Source organism: Globicephala melas, chromosome 15, assembly GCF_963455315.2.
Source record: "Globicephala melas chromosome 15, mGloMel1.2, whole genome shotgun sequence".
In the NCBI taxonomy this organism is placed as follows: Eukaryota; Metazoa; Chordata; class Mammalia; order Artiodactyla; family Delphinidae; genus Globicephala; species Globicephala melas.
The window spans coordinates 6229854-6248697 of record NC_083328.1 but is presented as its reverse complement, the minus strand read 5'-3'; the positions used below and the strand labels follow the sequence as shown (position 1 = coordinate 6248697).

General features: G+C 45.6%; 1 protein-coding gene across 6 annotated transcripts in view; it reads right to left on the bottom strand.

Moving 5' to 3' along the window:
• Positions 1 to 5930: 5930 nt before the first annotated feature.
• TMEM225B (transmembrane protein 225B) overlaps positions 5931 to 18844 on the bottom strand; it is a 44610-nt gene continuing 31696 nt past the window's right edge. For 2 of the 6 annotated variants that reach the window (XM_060284833.2, XM_060284832.2), the window contains exons 2-7: positions 18444 to 18615; positions 17002 to 17079; positions 14523 to 14733; positions 13439 to 13585; positions 12529 to 12666; positions 5931 to 6388 (exon numbers count right to left, since the gene is read on the bottom strand). In XM_060284833.2, the coding sequence (XP_060140816.1) occupies positions 6216 to 6388; positions 12529 to 12666; positions 13439 to 13585; positions 14523 to 14733; positions 17002 to 17079; positions 18444 to 18557 (861 nt within the window). In that variant the 5' untranslated portion in view covers positions 18558 to 18615 and the 3' untranslated portion in view covers positions 5931 to 6215. Of the gene's footprint in view, positions 6389 to 12528; positions 12667 to 13438; positions 13586 to 14522; positions 14734 to 17001; positions 17083 to 18443; positions 18795 to 18844 lie in introns of those variants that run through there. The other 4 variants (XM_030846095.3, XM_060284831.2, XM_070043612.1 and 1 more) reach the window with 4 other exon arrangements.

Here is an 18844-nt window from a genome sequence, read left to right as displayed (position 1 = left end):
GCAATGGGAAGCCGCGGAAAGATTTGAAGGCGGGAAGGGACCGATTTTAGAAAGATACTACAGAGAAACCTGCAAGAGAGACTGAGCAAGAGGCGAGGGAGGTGGGGAGATGAGAAGACTGACTGTGGGTTAAACGAAGATAAATAATGCAGTCCCCGAGAGAAAGGATGAGAGACAGGACTGGGGAATTCGTGAGACTAGAGATCGCAAGCAGAGTTTGGATATCAAATATATTGGGAAAGTAAAATTGGCAAAGTTTAGGGATTGATTGGATCTGGAGGATGAGAGAGAAGGTGGAATCATTTAGTAAATGACAAAGGCTACATCTCATATCAATAAGAGTGGACTTTTAGAAAGCAGACAACTGGTTGGTCATCTGGAATAAGGTAACGTTGGGTCCATTCCTTATACCACATGCCAGGGCAAAGTCCAGCCCTGCTCACAGGGTCTCCCATCCTTTTATATTACAAATTTCGTTATCAACCCATCTTGGAAATATTGTTGGCTAGCCTCCTCATTTGCTAATATGCCCTCACATCCAAGAGGGACAAGGCTGAACCTTGTCATCGAGGACCAAGAGAAACAGCCTGATGGACTTAGTCTGTCTTGGAAAACTGAACTATACCTAGCGACTTCAAAAACCATCGTTCAGCTTGCCATGGAGAAGACACAAGGAAGAAGGCATTCTGGAAGAGGCAAAGAGAGGTTGGATCAGATCACAGGTTTCCAGGTCAGCCTTGGAGAAGAGAAAGGGGTTCCTCTGAACGGGGAAGAAAAGAATCAAAGATGGCTTATGGTCTAGGTTAGGGCTCAGCAAATTTTTCTATGAAGGGCCAGATGGTAACTACCCTAGACAGAACACATAGTGTGTCGCCTGCTCTTCATTTTTACAATCCTTTAAAACTGTAAAAACCATTCTTAGCTCACAGCCAGGGCTGGATTTGACACAAGGGCTGTAGTTTGCTTACCCCTGAAATAGATTATTTTAAAATTATTCTAGAGAAGTGTTTAAGGAGCTCATTCTTAACCTCTTTTCTCAGTGATGTTACCTGCTGAGAGTGCAGGGGACAATGGTAGGTTGGAGCCTAAATAATGGAGTGAAGATTAGAATATCTGTTGTGAGGAATGATGTAGTAGGAAAAAAATCATAGAATGAATGAAAAGATTGTCAAGCAACACTGAACGACTGATATTGAAAACAAAACAAAATAAGTGACAGAATCAATCCACACAATTGTCTATGCAGTCTGGGGGCTAAGAAAACAGCTGGATTAATCCAATATTAGGATTGGTCATAAGGATGACTATGAAAGAATGCCAAGGGCGTGGGGGGAATGAGGGCTCTAGTGGGAGAAGGCTGTACTGAGTGACCATGGTGTCCAAGCTGAGTGGGGGAGGGACCGAAACCAACAAGAAAAACATGGAGACCTGAGGAATCAGAGGTTAGGATGAGGCCATGAAGCAGGTTTCAGGAATTTTTTCGGAAATGTTATAGGCAAACTAAGCATAAAACGCATTATCCTGTTTGTTTTCCATAAACAGAATCATACTATATTCTGTTCTGCTCTTTGCTTTTATTCAGTAAACAACATATCTTTCCACATCTACACATACTGATCTACCCCACTCTTTACCAGCTCTACAGTATTCCACTGTATGTTCTGTGTTCCCCATGATTTATAAAGCTTATCAGTGGACATTTAGGCGGTTTCCAGCATTCGGATTTACCAGAAACCTGGATGAACATCGTCATACAGAATTCCTTGTGCACTTTTTGGCAAATAAATCTAAAGGATGAGTTCCCATAAATGGAATTACGGGATCTAAAAGTCACATGCATTTTAAATTTTGTCAGCTACTGCCAAATTATCCTGCAAAGAGTCTGCACCAATTTCCACTCTCACAAACAGTGGGGGATAGCGTTCATTCTCCCACAATCTCATGAACGCTGGATGTCATCAAACTTTTTCATCTTTGCCAATCTGATGAGTGAAATCAGTGATGCCCACATTTTTGTTTTGACTTCTTAATTATAAGTGAAGTCGTTTTTCCTACCTTCATTAGCTACTTGTATTTCCTTTTCTGCAAACTGGCTGTTTTTACCCTTTCCTCTGTTTCTGTTGGGTTTGTTTATCTCTTTCTTACTGATACATGAGTTTTTTGAAAATTAAGGAAAATGGCCCTTTTTCAAATGTTTTGCAAATATTTTCCTATTTGCCTTTTGTCTTTCTTAATGGAACTCTGTGCACTGCAAAATATTATACGTTTTACATATTCAAATTAATCCTTCCTTTTTCTTTAAATCTTCTCCATTTTGTGCCTTCCATCCTCCAAGATGATTTTTTAAATCCCCTGTACGCACTTCTAAGACATTTATTGTTAGGTTAAATCTGAGCTCTGTCGGAAATGCATTCTGATCAAAGGAAAAAAAGAAAAAAGAAAATCCAGCCAGCCTTTTTTTTTTTTTTCCAAATGGCTAGCAAGTTTTCCTCAACCATTTATTGAAGGATCAATAACCCTTCCTGGGCTTCCCTGGTGGCGCAGTGGTTGAGAGTCCGCCTGCCGATGCAGGGGACACGGGTTCGTGCCCCGGTCCAGGAAGATCCCACATGCCACGGAGCGGCTAGGCCCGTGAGCCATGGCCGCTGAGCCTGTGCGTCCGGAGCCTGTGCTCCGCAACGGGAGAGGCCACAACAGTGAGAGGCCCGCGTACCGCAAAAATAATAATAATAATAATCCTTCCTGATTTAAAAGGTTAATTTTATCAAATATTATATTCCTCTATAAAGTAGGCTTTATATTAGTACTCTTATTCTGTTCTGTAATCTATCTGTATCCTGTGTCAGGACCTGCCAAACTGTTTTAATTACTGCAGTTTTATGTTGTGCTTTTGCATCTGGAAGAGATTTTCTATATCACTGACCGTAATTTCCCATGGTTTAAAGAAGAGATTGTTGGAGAAAAATTAAGAATGTTACCCTGAAAACTGCAAAAGAAACCAGATAAATTCTGACCTCATGCTCCTGGCCCTGAGAGACCAGACTAGAACTAAGGATTGCTAGGGAAATGGCATTGTCAGAAAGAAGGCAGATTTCAGGAAGATGAGCAAATGAAGGCTTTTTTTTTTTTTTTTTTTTGGGCAAAGAACATGGTACTGAATTAATTGAGAGCATGGGGGCGGGGCAAGAAAGAAGAAGGGAAAAAGGGAGGAATGGAAGGAGAAAGGGACAGATGCAGAGGGAGAGAGGAAGAAAATTATCTGACAAGAGACAGAAGAGATGAGGTTACATGGTGAAATACAGAAAGCCGGGAGTTGTTGTCATGACCATAAAGAGGAAACAGGTTAAGAGGCAGCAGAGTTTACTTTAAAATTTTAAAAACCTGTACTGAACATCAGAGGGCTTCACCTCTCTGGTTCTTTAATAAGAAAATGGGTAGAATCATAGCTGGCCTGTCTTTAGCAGGACAGAGTGAAATGGCAGATGTGAACGTTGTTTTAGCATTAACGATAGAAATGAAGGTTATAGGAGTTCAGAGTGCTGGTATGGACAGTGTTGGATATTTGACTTATATTACCCAACTTACCCTTTAAGATTTAATATGAATTTTTGCATAGGTAATACATATACATGATTCAAGAGCCAAACTCATATAAGAAGTTACACACAGAACTATTACTCCTCCCTCTGCCCACTCCACCCACCCCATTTTTTTAAATATAAATTTATTTATTTATTTTTGGCTGTTTTGGGTCTTCATTGGCGTACACGGGCTTTCTCTAATTGCGGCGAGCGGGGGCTACTCTTCGTTGCGGTGCGCGGGCTTCTCATTGCAGTGACTTCTCTTTTTTTCTTTCTTTTTTTATTTTTTTTGCGGTACGCGGGCCTCTCATTGTTGTGGCCTCTCCCATTGCGGATCACAGGCTCCGGACGCGCAGGCTCAGCGGCCATGGCTCACAGGCCCAGTCGCTCCGCGGTATGTGGGATCTTCCCGGACCGGGGCACGAACCTGTGTCCCCTGCATCGGCAGGCGGACTCTCAACCACTGCGCCACCAGGGAAGCCCACAGTGGCTTCTCTTGTTGCAGAGCACGGGCTCTAGGCGCACGGGCTTCAGTAGTTGCAGCACGTGGGCTCAGTAGTTGTGGTTCGCAGGCTCTAGAGCGCTGGCTCAGTAGTTGCGGCACACGGGCTTAGTTGCTCTACGGCATGTGGATCTTCCTGGACCAGGGCTCGAACCCGTGTCCCCTGCATTGGCAGGAGGATTCTCAACCACTGTGCCACCAGGGAAGCCTCCACCCCATTTCTTAATCTACCCTCATCTCTAAAGATTCATTCATTTATTATACGGTCTTCAAGTGTTTATTTATTTGCAAATACTAATATTCACATATTTCCCTACCTTCTCCCCTTTTCTTACACGAAAGGAAATATACTAGATACCTTGCTTTTTATCATGTAATATGTCCTAGAAAATATTCCATATCAGTACTTAGAGACCTTTCTCATTCTTTTTTTATTTAAGCTGGTGTGGACGTAACATAATTTATTTAAAGTGTCCCCTGTTGATGAGCATTTGAGTTGCTCCTAATCATTTGTTACAGCAAAAGCTGCAGCAATTAATCACCCTGCACCTATGTCATTCTTAAAGATGTGTGCAGGTATACCTGTTGGATAAATCCTTACATTGAGACTTTGGTTTGGGTTAAAGCATTACTGTTTCTGCAGTTTTGTAGGTATTGCCAGATGCCCCTCAGGAGGGCTGTTTCGTTTGTTCATTTTGCACTTCCATCTGCCATGTATGATGGTGCCTATTTCCCCACAGGTTAGCCAACACAACATGTTGAATCAAACTTTTGATTCTTGCAAATCTCACGGGGAGAAATGGCATTTCGGTAGAGTGTTCTCCATTTTTTGAAATTTTTGCACTTTTTTAAAATTTCTTTAACACATTAATAATAGCTTAATAATAGTTATTTTAAAGTGTGTATCTGCGAAATCCAATATTTGGATTATTCTGTCATCTGCTTCTATTGGTTGTTTATTCTCTTGTCGGTCACATTTCTTCATGTCTAGTAATTTTGCATAGTATGCCAGTATTTGTGCATGAAGGAAGAGGCTCTAGGCCTTCCACAATGGGGCCATGCTTTGTTCCAGAGTGTCTATTCCAGTAAATAATAATAATAATAATAAAGCATTGTCCCATCATGGAAGAGGTTGATCATCTCATATCAGTTTTCCTAAGCAGATGTTACTCCTTCCAATAGATTCCTTTTCAATAGAAAGGAACTTTATTTCAGTAAAGTTTTCTTGAATTTTAGTTTTAAATACTTGTTCTGTTCCTTTATTTCCATTTTCTTCCTCAGGGACTCCGATTTTACCTATGTTGGACATACACACCTGAAGAAAAGGCACTAGGTGTTTTAGTTAGATTGTTTTTAGTATTTTATTACATTTCTCTCCAAAAGGTATCTTGGGAGTTTCTTTCTTATAGGGAGATGATGACAGCCTAGTTCCAGTCTTTTCACTTTCCACCTCACAAAACCCTATAGGAACAATATAGAAGTAGGCATAGAGAAAATCTACAAACTCTCAAATATGTAACGGTGGGCCAGACCACCCTAAACCAGCAGAATGAGTATGGAAAGCCACAACTGGGAGATCAGCATGGCTGGAACAGTGGGGTGGTCATACTCTGTTCAGTTTTTATTTTACAAAACTCACGTCACTTGATCATTTCCTAATATTCCTCCCACCCTTCCTGCCCTCTAGGCTGCAGGCTGGTGTTTTGTTGTGTTTTGTTTGTTCATTTGTTTGTTTTTTGGCCATGCTGTGTGGCATGTGGGATCTTAGTTCCCCAACCAGGGATCGAACCTGTGCCCCCTGCACTGGAAGCTCAGAGTCTTAACCACTGGACCACCAGGGAAGTCCCCTGTTTGTTTTTTGAGGCATGGATTAACAGACAGTAGTCATCGTTTTATTGAAAACACTTGTCCAAAAAAATCACTCAGAAAGCTCAGAAGAATTCAGAAAACTTTTAACAAATTTCAAACACACGCAAGATAGAATCACTTTGAGTAGGGGAAGTGGAGGGTTGATTTGACACTCAAGAGCCTCATCAAAAGTAGCAGAGACTGGTGGAGGCAGGGGAGCCACACACAGTGACACGTGTGCACTCACACAGCTTGATGAAGGGCAGGGCACAGACTATCTTGGTCTAGATAACTGTTTCCTCCTTCAGCAGCGTCTCCCTCTGTATGGAGCTCAGCTCTCCTCCCAAACTCTCCACGTTTTCCAGGTGCGAGATCTCTTGGGTCTCCTCAGTACTCTGGGAAATGGGCAACAAATGACAGCTAAGGCAGGCTGTTTCTTGAACGAGGCAGATGGCACCTGGGTGACAGCAAAAGTTTGGGTCAGGTGAGAGAGAGTGTCAAGCTCAGTGCCTGCCCTAGAGGTCGGAAACTCCCTCCTCTGACCTGACTCCCTCTGGTCTGCACCTGCCCTCCTAGTTCTCCCCTCCAATAAAAGGACAAGGCATACAAATAGATGGATAAACTCATGGAACCGTGGCCAGTGCTGGAAGGCATCTTAGCAATTGTCTAACCATTAATAGGTAAGAAAACAAGGTTTCAGAGAGGAAGGTCAAACACAAAGCCCAGGCCTCTTCATGGCCAACTCACTCAAGACCCTCAGTAAGTGAAAGAAAGGAAGAAGAGGATCAATGTTCATAAGAACAAACAGAGATATCTTGAGTGGATAATAAATGCTGTATTATGGCTAAGACAAAGATAAAAGACAACTATTTTCAGCTTTATAGCAGACTAGCTACTCTCCCACTAAACACAACAAAAATTCTAAATATTTCTTCGAAAACCTATTATTTATAAATGCATCATCAAGCTGACATCAGAGTAAGACATTCTTAGATGCCAAAACCATAGTGATAACAGGAATCTGAAGGGTTAAAGCAACCACACAATTAGCCTTCGCCTTGGAGACACGCGCTCAACCCAGGTGACCCTGAGTTTCCATTCTGCTGGCCTTTCAGGACACGGAAAAAATAAAAGGAAAGCCCAGGTCCTGCTCACAGTGGGGAAATCTAATAAGAGTCGGCCACATGAAACTGGAACTGCAAAGTTACCTGCATTGACTGAGATTTCACAAACACAGGCTAGCTCTTATGTGGGTCTGCAGCTAAACTAACAATACCTAAGTATTTTGGTAGTTCTGCACCCAAGCACCGGGCAGAAGCAAATGCAAATCCTTTTTTGAGGAAACACTTTAAATATAGGCCTCAAATAATTTCCAACAACGACAACAAAAAAATTTTCCAAGGAAAATGAGTTCACAGTCAAAATCCACAGACCATACCAAGAAACAAGGTACCACAGCAAGAGCCTATAGAAACAGCTGTAGAAACAGCAGCAAATAATTCAGTTGTTAAACTTATAAGACACAGAATATAAAATAAGTATGTTTAACATGTATAATAAAAATATATTCAGAGAACATATTTTGAATATGAGGAAAAAAGCATAAAAGTAACAAGATATACAGGAAAATACAACTTCTAGTTATAAAATAGATTAACTGAAATAAAAATTTAATGGCTAGGTTAAATAGACCAGACACAGCTAAAAAGTGAATGGGTAGAGACTTCCCTGGTGGTCCAGTGGTAAACAATCCACCTTGCAATGCAGGGGACGTGGGTTTGATCCCCGCTCAGGGAACTAAGATCCCACATGCCGTGGGGCAACCAAGCCTGCATGCCACAACTACTGAGCTCGCGTGCCTCAACTAGAGCCCGCGTGCCGCAAACCACAGAGCCCACGGCTCTGGAACCGGTGCACTACAACTATAGAGCCCACACGCCCTGGAGCCTGTGCACCACAACTAGAGAAGAGAAAACCCACATGCCACAACTAGAGAGAAGCCCGCGTGCCACAACTAAGGCCCAATGCAGCCAAAAATACATTTAAAAATAATGATAATAATAAATAAATCTTTTTTAAAAAAGTGAATGGGTAAACTTGAAGATACATCTATATAAGGTATTCACAATGCAGCCCAGAATGACAAAGACAGAAAATATGAAAGAGAAATTAAGACATGCAGGATAGAGTAACAAGGTCTAACAGAAATCTTCCTGGAGTTCCACAAAGGACAAAAAGAAAGGGAAAGAAAATGGGGAGGAGATAAAAATGTTTTACAAATGCTGAAAGATATCACTCCTCAGCTTCAGTTCACACATCAAATCATAACACAAACATCCATACCCTGCAAAATACCAAAAAAAGTCTCAGAGAAAAAAAAGTTGCCTCAAAAAGAATGATATTTTTAAAGAGAGCCAACTTCTCAACAATAAGAACAGAAGTGGGAAAGTAATAGAATAATATCTTGAATGCTGAGAGAATAACTGTTAACTTCAAAATGTATATTCAGCAAAACTAACTTTAATAAACAAAAATGAAAGATAATTTCATACAAACAAAATATGAGACAGTGTATCTCTAACTGACCCTCATTAAAAAAGGCAAAAAAGGGCTTCCCTGGTGGCGCAGTGGTTGGGGGTCCGCCTGCCAATGCAGGGGACACGGGTTCGTGCCCCGGTCCGGGATGATCCCACATGCCACGGAGCGCCTGGGCCCGTGAGCCATGGCCGCTGAGCCTGCACGTCCGGAGCCTGTGCTCCGCAACGGGAGAGGCCACAGCAGTGAGAGGCCTGCGTACAAAAAAAAAAAAAAGGCAAAAAAAAAAAATGAGGGCTTCCCTGGTGGCACAGTGGTTGAGAATCTGCTTGCTAATGCAGGGGACACGGGTTCGAGCCCTGGTCTGGGAAGATCCCACATGCCGCGGAGCAACTAGGCCCGTGAGCCGCAACTACTGAGCCTGCGCGTCTGGAGCCTGTGCTCCTCAACAAGAGAGGCCGTGGTAGTGAGAGGGCCACACATCCCAATGAAGAGTGGCCCCCGCTTGCTGCAACTAGATAAAGCCCTCGCACAGAAACGAAGACCCAACACAGCCCTAAATAAATAAATAAATAAATAAAATACATTAATTGTCAAAAGTAGAGTCATTATCATTATTAAAAAAATGATATAAATGAACTTATTTACAAAACAGAAACAGACTCACAGACTTAGAGAACAAACTTATGGTTACCAGGAGGGAAGGGTTGAGGGAGGGACAGTTAGGGAGTTTAGGATTGACAGGTACACACTGCTATATCTAAAATAGATAACCAACAAGGACCTACTATATAGCACAGGGAACTCTGCTCAATATTATGTAACAACCTAAATGGGAAAAGAATTTGAAAAAGAATAGATACATGTATAAATGAATCACTTTGCTGTACACCTGAAACACAACATTGTTAATCAACTATACTCCAATATAAACTAAAAAGTTATAAAAAAATCATTATAAAGGATGTACTTCAGGATAATGATCTTAGATAGAAGGTCTGAGGTTTGATGAGCAGCTAAATTGGTAAATATGTGGGTAAATTTAAACAAGTATTAAATGCATAAAATAATAATAATAATAATGTATAGAATTTTTTTAAAAAACAGAAGAAACCAAAACACTGGACAAAATACCATATAAGTTGGGGGGGAGGGGCCTTGAATTATTTATGAAGAGAATAAATATGCTGATTAACTAAGCATGTTAAAATGTCAAGAGTAACTATGACACAAATGAAAACAGACCGTATAATTTCCAAACTAACGAGGGAGGAAATGTAATGAGAATTATATACATAAAATTCAATCAACCCAAAGCAAGGCAAGTGAGGTAGAGGGTGGGGAGCAGAAAAAACTGAAAGCACAAACTAAGGTGGTCGAAAAACTACAAATATATCAGTAGTCACAACAAATGTAAATCAACTAAATGCTCCAGATAAAAGACAAAGGTTATAATAAGACTAGATGAAAAAAATCCAATCATAAGCTATCTATAAGAGACATCCAAAACGTGAAGACAGAGACAGGTTTAAAGTAAAAGACGTAACAGGCAAATAATAACCTAAAGAATGTAGAGGCAGTTATAGTAATATCAGATAAAACAGACTTTACAACAAAAAGCATTATAAGAAATAAAAAGTATCACAGCAGGATGATAAAAAGTTCAATCCACTAGTAAAATATAGCAATTTTAAATCAAGGTTTAAACAAGATAATAAAAAAGCTTGATGTAATGTTTATAGATAAAAGGTTGCATTCACCATGAGACATGAAAATGGACCTCAGACTAGGCTATAAAGCAAGTCAATAAATCTGAAAATATTAGGACTATATAAACCATGATCTCTCATCAAATTGAAACTAAGTTAAAATCATTATCACCAAGATACAATAAAAATTCTATGCTTAGAAATTTAAAAGTATATTTTTAAATAATTCACGGATCAAAGAAAAAATCATAAGGGGAACAAGAAAATATCTGAAATCAAACAACAACAAAAGCTATTACACAACAAAATGAGAGCTGCAAATAAAGATGCAATTCTTAGAGGGCAGCTGAAGCTTTAAATGCCTACTTAGAAAAGAAGAAATAATCAATGAGCTTAGATCCTGATTTAGGAAGCTGAAAAAGGAACAGCAGAATAAATACACAAAAAAGTAGTAGGGAGGGAAGTTCAAAATAAGAAGCAAAAAGTAATTAAATAGAAAAGAAACAAGGTTTGTTTTCAAGAAAGCTAAGAAGTTGTTTTTTTGAAAACACTAAAAAAAACCCTGATAAACCTCTAACAAACATAGTAATGAAAAAAGAGAAAATTAGGTGTGAAAAAAGTACATAACTACAGCGACTTCCCTGGTGGTGCAGTGGTTAAGAATCCACCTGCCAATGCAGGGGACACGGTTCAATCCCTGGTCCGGGAGGATCCCACATGCCACCGAGCAACTAAGCCCATGCGCCACAACTACTGAGCCTGCGCACTAAAGTCTGCAAGCCCCAACTACTGAAGCCCCCGTGCTGCAACTACTGAAGCTCGCGCACCTAGACCCCATGCTCCACAACAAGAGAAGCCACCGCAATGAGAAGCCCACGCACCACAACGAAGAGTAGCCCCCTCTCACCACAACTAGAGAAAGCCCGCGCGCAGCAATGAAGATGCAACGCAGCCAAAAAAAATTTTTTTTAAAGTACATAACTACAGATGCAGCACAAATTAAAAGTTAAAACAGAAAACATTGAGTAATTTTATGTCAATAAAATTTAAAACTTAGATAAAATGTATAAACTTAGAGAAATATATAAATTACCAAAACTGACTCAAGAAGAAATAAAATATCTGAATAGTCCTATAATCATGAAAGAAACTCAGTCATAAACTTAAAATTCTCCCATAGAGAAATGCCATGCTTCTACAGGAAAGCTTAGTTATACAATTAAATAATCAAGGTGGTAAAAATGAATGAAGCTTAGTTCCTCATATTAACATGGAGGAATCTCAAGATTATGCTGATCAAACATAGCAAACTCCAGAAGGAAAAACACAGTTTGATTATATTCATATTAAGTTTTAAAGCATGCAAAACTAAATAGTACCTTGTTTAAGGATATATATGTGTAGTAAACATGACTGGCATAAATTTCTGAAGAATTGAATCCAGAGGGGAGAGAAGAGGAAGTGACCAGGAACAGCCACATGGTAGAGGGGGAAGACTTCAAAGATATTGAATACTTAATGTTCTAACATGTTTCGTTAATTTTGACAAACCCATTTTTTTTTCACATTTTAAAATCTCTGAAATGAGGATGTACCTTACAAGCTCTAGCACCTTAGAATTATACATGGTATCAATTTTTCTTTCTCAGTGGTACATAAAATAAGGGTGTAACTTATAAACAATGGATTCGACAAAACGTGGCTAGTTCTCAAGCTATATGGTGGAAATATGGGTGTACAGTTTATTTACAATTACTTGTATCTTACAGATATACTATAAACATTCTTTGTTATATATTCAATGTATAATAAAATCAAGTTAAAATAGGTTCTGATCATGGGTCAGGTTAAAATAGTGGGAAGAAGATTAGGAGTAGGGACAAAATTAGATGGGATTAAGAATTTCGATGATGACGGTTGGTAAAGAAAAAGCGACTGAGTGAGGAATACGATCACGGATTTCAAGATAAAGAGACAGGAATAGAAAGCCTTAGGAACCGGGATGGTGGTAAGGGAGAGTATGAAAGTGTGCAAGTTTGGTTCTAAAGTCAAGGAGCATAAGAATGGGGAGGACGAGGGTGGGGGACAGGGCTGAGGCCCTAAAGCAGTGCTGTCCAGTAGAAACTTCTGCATCCGCACCGTCCAATGTGGAAGCCACTAGGCACATAATAATGTGGTTTTTGAACATGTGAAATGTGGCTGGCGTGACTGAGGAACTCAATTTCTAACTTGATTTCATTTTAATTAAATAGCCACAAGTGACTACGGTTTTGAACAGCACAGCTCTAGAGCGTCCACAGCTCCTGAATCCAGACAGAGGGCAGGGAGAGGGCACCAGCCCTGGGACACTCACCAGCCACTAGGAACAGAAGGATGCTAAAGCCCAGGACGTAGTAAGGCCACTGCACGAAGAACTGCGGGGGGCTGGGCTTCATCCGCAGACTCCGGATCTCCAGGGCATGCAGCAACAAGGCCAGGAAGGCACAGGCCCCTGTGGGTCACAGGGCGGCAGCCTTGCTCTCCTCCCGTGGCTCCCACCTCCACTCCTCCACTCTAGCCTTCCTACACCTGTGGCTCCTGCCCGCACCCTTGCCCCTTCAGAGCCAATAACCTCCACCCCACATGCCTGTCTCGCCCTCCTTCCCAACTCATCTCAAAGCCCGTGTGCCTCACCTCCCAGGGGCCCCATGATCAGAAATCCCCTTCCCGGGTACCCTCTGTGCCTGTGCTCTTGGCTGACTCCAGATGGGGCCCCCTGGGTGTGACGCTTTGGACGAAACTCAACCTGATTTTCCCACTGTGAGCGTTCCACCTCCTCCATCTGATGGGAGCCTCCCAGGGTAGGGCCTTGGTCAGCCTTTTAAAGTCAAAAGGTTCCAGAGGGCAGAGATGATCTCTTCCATTCATTCATCCAAGAAACATTTGTATTTCATTTATAATCTATATTTCAATTCTATTATAACCCTGTACCAGATTCTATGACAGTTGCTGGGATAGAGATTATGGGGAAAAGACCCCCAGACAGATGACACCAAGCCAAGGCTGTGAGGACTGTGTCTGCTGGGAGTGCAGTTAGGATGAGCCCCAAAGCGGGGGAATCACAAACCCTGAGGGGGCGGGTTGGGGTGGGCTACTTCATTGAGAGGGCAGTGGAGGAGAGGGGCCCTAAAAAATCCCCTCTCCAGAGACCACCCACCCCCCATCTCCTGCCGTCTCCCCAGATCCCCCACCCGCAAGGCTGGGGCCCGCCTGCTGCTCCCCACCTGTGAGGAAGCTGATGAAGGCTGACACGAGATTGTGCTTCCGGGTCCTCGGAAAGAGCCGAGATGCAAAGGACACCATGACGACGGTGGTGAGGAAAGACAAGATGACAGCGGACAGCAGGAAAACACGGCCCACGATGATGTAAACTGCAGGGGAGGGAGGGAGAGCGGGCTGGCGCCGGGCACCCTGGCCCAGAGGGCAGAGCCCTGCAGAGCCCGGGCAGGGGTGGCCCCGGAGCCGGGTCGCCATCAGGTCCCAAAGCGTGGCCTGGGACCAAGGCTCCGACCCGACTGCTTTGCCCCCAAGCATGCCCTGGGCCCACCATCTTGTTCCCCATGACATGAAAAAAAAGTTAGATGGGCAATTTCAGACACTGAAATTATTAACCAATTCTTAACAAATACTGTTACATGAATCTGGTTGTATCAAAGCGTAGGGGAAAACCATGTATTGTTTGGGGAAAAACGGTGGCTTTAATAAACAACATAAAATGAAACTGTCGTGATAAAATTTGTTGCATGTGGAAATGTGAAGAACTGCATCCGCATTGGTCACAGTGAAAGAGTCACTGGTGGAAAATCAGAACTCTGCGAGGTCAGGATATTCTGAACTCTGCAAGGGAGCCCCTCACACCCCTATTTAATTATCCACGTTAACAGCAGTAGTGAAACAGACCAAGGACCGAGGGGAATTCATTCTCCTACTGTTGGCATGATTCAGACCTTGTTAAGGTGAGTCTGTATGACCTCCTGAGCGTGCAGAGGTGAGCGGCTGGGGGAGGGACAAAGAGACAAAGGTGTTGAAGACCCAGATATCCTAGAACCTACCCTGGGATTAAACCAGTGGTTCTCTAGCAAGGGCAGTACTGCCCCCACAGGGGATGTCTGGCAAACCCAGGAGGTAACAGTGGGCATCACAACTAGCGGGGGGGGGGGGGGGGTGGCGCTAATGGACTCTAGTGAGGAGAAGGCAGGGGCGAATTCAGTTCTGTCCTAGCTGCCCCCACCAGTCCTCTGTCACCCCCCAATGCCCACGCTGGTCCCGTCTCCCAAGCCCCCATCCCCGCCTCCATTTCCCCTGTACCAGGTAAGGGTCGTGGCTTCCAGCACTTGATATGGAAGCAGTTCTCAAAGAGGCCACTGAAAAACACTTCCTGGGACTCCTCATTCACCAGACGAACCCAGAAGGGGAAGATGGAGACCAGCAGTATAAGCAGGTAGCCCAGGGAGGTCAAGGCAGGGGCTATGGCCCAGGTGAACCCCTTCATGTCTTTGTCCTCTAATGTCAGCATCACCTGTGGAGGGGAACAATGAAGGGGGGGTCCTCACGCAGCACGGGGTGAAGGAGATGATGCCCGTGGACATGTTAGCACACGTGAGGCTCGAGAAATGTTGATTTCTTTGCCTTGATTAAACTTACAACCTTACAGACCTCTTCAGTAGGCCTAAACAATGCATAAAACATTTTCTTCCACTAATTCACTGGGCAATCTTGAGCGTGTGGGGTCCCTTCTTTGAGCCTCAATTTCCACCTCTGTAAAATGTCCACCTCTCCCAGCTCTAAAGTTCTAACCTCTCAGTTCTGTTGACACCCACCCACTGGCCACAGAAGAACCTCTCCAGTCAGCTGTCAGCTACTATGTCCCTTTTGAGATTTCAGAATGAGGACCAGGGCAGAGATTAAAACCAGGGCCTGAAGTGCCTTTGCTCAGTGACTGGCCTTTTCTCAGGACCTGGGGTATAGACGGACAGGGGTCCCCCTGGCCTGGAGGAGCCCTCTGCTGAAAAACGAGCAGAAAATATGCACACAGAAAGTTTTAAAAATAGTTTTAGAGTTTCACAGACCCTCCTGAAGCCCTAGGTACCCTCTAGGCCTGGAGGTCAAGACCCTCAGTTAAGGATCCCTCATAACTTCTCCATCACCACCAGCTGTCATTAAGGATGTCTTCTTGGAAGGAGCACCTGTGATGTGGAAGCTAAGTGCCGACAGCTGGATTTGGTTCTGGATGCCCGTGACTATGTCCCAGCTTTATCACTTGCTGGCTGGGTAACCTCGGGGAACTGGCTAAAACTCTCAGGACCTTGGGTCCCCATTTGGAAAAAAGAGGAAATAACACCTGCCTAGTAAGGTCCTTGCCAGGGCCAAGTGAAATGCTGCCAACGACATGTCAAGCACAGTGCTTAGGGCCTAGGCATTTGGTTAAAGTTGGAGGGTGAGGGGCCACCAACTTCTCCTAAAAATGCAAGCATTCCTGAGGGAAATTCACATCCACCACCCAAGGGCAAATGTATTCAACTAGTCTGCTTTCCTCTCCAGGCTGGCAGGGGAAGGAGAGGGGCGGTTGGAAGCCTGGGTGCGGCAGGCAGGGCGGGCCCTGTCCGGGTGGCCCCCAATGACCCTGGCCACACGGCGGTGCAGAATGGCAACATCAGGGGGTGAGAGACAGGACATGGGAGGTGGAGGACACCCCAAGACAACAGCCCTTCTTTCCAAGTCATGCCCAGAGCCAGGCCTGGAGGCTCCTGCCTAAGCAGACTGCCTGGCAGCACCAAGCTTCGCAGCTGCGCACTGCTGTGCGCAAGACAAGGCCCTCGGAGTGAGGGGTTTCCCTCTCCTCTCCGCCCCTGTGTGTGCCCACACGCTGGGGCCCCTCCACGCTCCCCATGCGGATGCCCCTCTCACTGCAGCCGGGGGCAAGGAGTGTCTGAGGCTTTGAGATCTGCTGATCACCACAGCAGAACAAGCCTGATGGTAGAGGGCAGAGGAAATCTGCTGTCTATAAAAGGGTTAACAACTGTTAACCTCCGACTGCTGTCAGAGTGCTTGGAAACTTTCTAAACCACTCTCTCCTCTTTCTGTTGTTCATTACTTTCTTTTTTTCAGGTCTTCCCCCCTGAAAAATTTATCCTGCCGTCTCTGCAAAGCTTCCCTTTCGATCTTCCCTCCACCCTCTGGCCAGTACTGATGAGTCACCTGAACTTCAGGGCCTCGGTGTCCTCTAAGAGGATGAAGACCAGAGAGCCTTGAGTCCTGGCTCTAAAGCTCTCCAGGTAGGAGTCATGGCGGCATCTTGACCCCCACCCTCTGGATGGAATAGAGAACCCTGGACATTTTCCGTTGATGGTCTGAGCCCCTTCCTGCCCCCCCGCCCCCACAATGAACCTCAACGTGTCTAAAGCTGAGCTCGGTGTCTTCCCTATTTTAGTCACCCTCTCCTTTCCCCACGCTCTAGCCTGGAGCTCCTGCCGGCTTCTCCATTTCTCCCACACTTCCACCTCCTCAGCATTCCTCACCTTCTCAGCTTTTCTTTCATAAAGTTTCCCACGCACCCAGCCTCCTGCCTCCACACCCGCCATGTCTCCCTTCATTCCCAGAACACCACAGTCACCCCAAGCACCTCCAGCCTTTCCCAGGGGAGGGGGGTGCGGTGCCCTCACTTCACCTCTAGACCTTTTAAATCCCACATCTTCTGCAAAGCTCACCTTGGTCCTGTCCACTCCATGGACCCTCCCAGCCACCAGCCATTAACCATTCATTCCACAAAAGTGCACTGTGTACTTACTGGGCGCCCCATGCCCAGCTTAGGCCAATGGGGAGAATCAGGGATGAAAAAAGACAGGAACTCGCAGGCTCTTGGTAACTACTGGGGAGAAGAGACACATAAACTTGTCACGCGGGACAGCGCTTTCCCTCCCCCCTCTCCCCCCCCGGGGTGACTGAGAGGCCAGGAGCCACCTCCTAGCTGTCTGTCCCCTTGCCCACCCCAGGCTGCTCTCCAGTGAGGGGGACCTTGTGGGCCTTTCTCCGGGGATAGGCCAGCGTCCTGCATGGAGCAGCCCTCAGTGCTGGTTCTGGATGACTGTGCACCAGGGATATACAATTGGGGGACACACTGATATGAGCCAGACTCAAAGGACCATAGACATGTTCATGTAAAGGGGGATTTGGAGAACCCTTTGTACTGATGGGGAAACAGCTGGAAAGAAGAATGGACTGGTCCAGGATCCCAGGCTCAGTCAGAGTGGAGGCAGGGACCACAGTCCTGCACAGCTGCCCCTCTCTCCTCACCTCTTCACTAGTCGCCACTGGCCAGCAGTTCAGTTCGGGATTCCCAAAAGTGGGGGTCAGGGAGAGAGAATGGGGGTAACAGAAAACTACCAACTTTTTACTTTGCCAAGGGCATTCAAAACAAAGCAAAACTACTGCCATCTACTCTCACCAATTGTTTTCATTATTATTTTGAAAAGGACCTATGGCACTGTAAAGTAGAAGAGCTGCGTGCTCCGTGGGGCCCGGGTTCCCGCTGGCAGGGTCTCCCTGAGCCATCGCGCCCAGCCCGAGGGCAGCCCTGTCACCGGCCCAGGCCCTGCGCATGCCAGGGACAGATGAGGACTACACAGGGCGAAGAACGAGAGGAGCAACATAGAGCGCATCTCAGGCTGGACCGGGAAGAGACCAGGAGGGAACCATCTGGGCCGCGAGGAGCCTCACTCCCCACTTTTCCCGCCAGTAATTTGAGGCTACTTGGAATGCAGACTAGCTTAGGTTCCGCCAGAGGTTCCTTCCTGCTGACCACCCTCCACCCTTCCGTGGCCCCAAAGCCCCAGTGACATTTTCCAGACCCAAAGATGGGTGCTGACCTGGCCATCAGCCCCCAGATCCAGCCCCGCGGGTCCCAACAGCCGGCCGGTAATGTTTGGGGTTTGGGGGGCCTCTTCCTCTTCCTCGCCCTCCCCCTCCCAACCCGTGACTCCACCTCCGCTCGCCACCGCCCCCCACCCCACTGTTTCCCGTCCCTCTGCCGAGGCACCGTTGGGATCTCCCAGTCTCCCAGTCTCCCGGGCGGGGCTTCCCTCCAGGCGGCCCGCGGTCCGGACCTTCCGTTGGCCCCCGAGGCCGGGCGAGGGTCTGCTCCGTCTCCCGGCAGAGCCCACCGAGCCCTCGGGGCCCTGCAGGGGAGGGCGGGGGTTCTCACCTCTCGGCCCGCCGCCGCCCGCCGCTCACCTGGCCCTCGGCTGGGGAAACCTGGCCTCCGGGGTGGTCCGCAGTCCCGGAACAGAGTGGGGGCTGGAGCAACCTTAAGTCCGCGGATCTGAATTCGGCTTCCAGCTCTGCCATCACCAGCAGGATGACCTTGGGTGAGTTACTTCTCCTTCCTGGGTATCAGTTTTCTCATCTGTGAAACGGGAATGATAATAGTAACTCCCCCCGTGAGATGGCTGGAAGTGCCTGGAAGACACTTCGCTGTGGACTCCGCAGAGAGGCAGCGCTACACAAACAGCAGCCTGGACCGCGAGCCTGGAAGAAGCCAGAGTTTCCTGACTACCCAAGGCCCTGCCAGTTCGCTCCCCTTCCCCAAGACCCTCGCTCACCCCCCTCCCCCACTCCCAGGCCCTCCCTCGCCC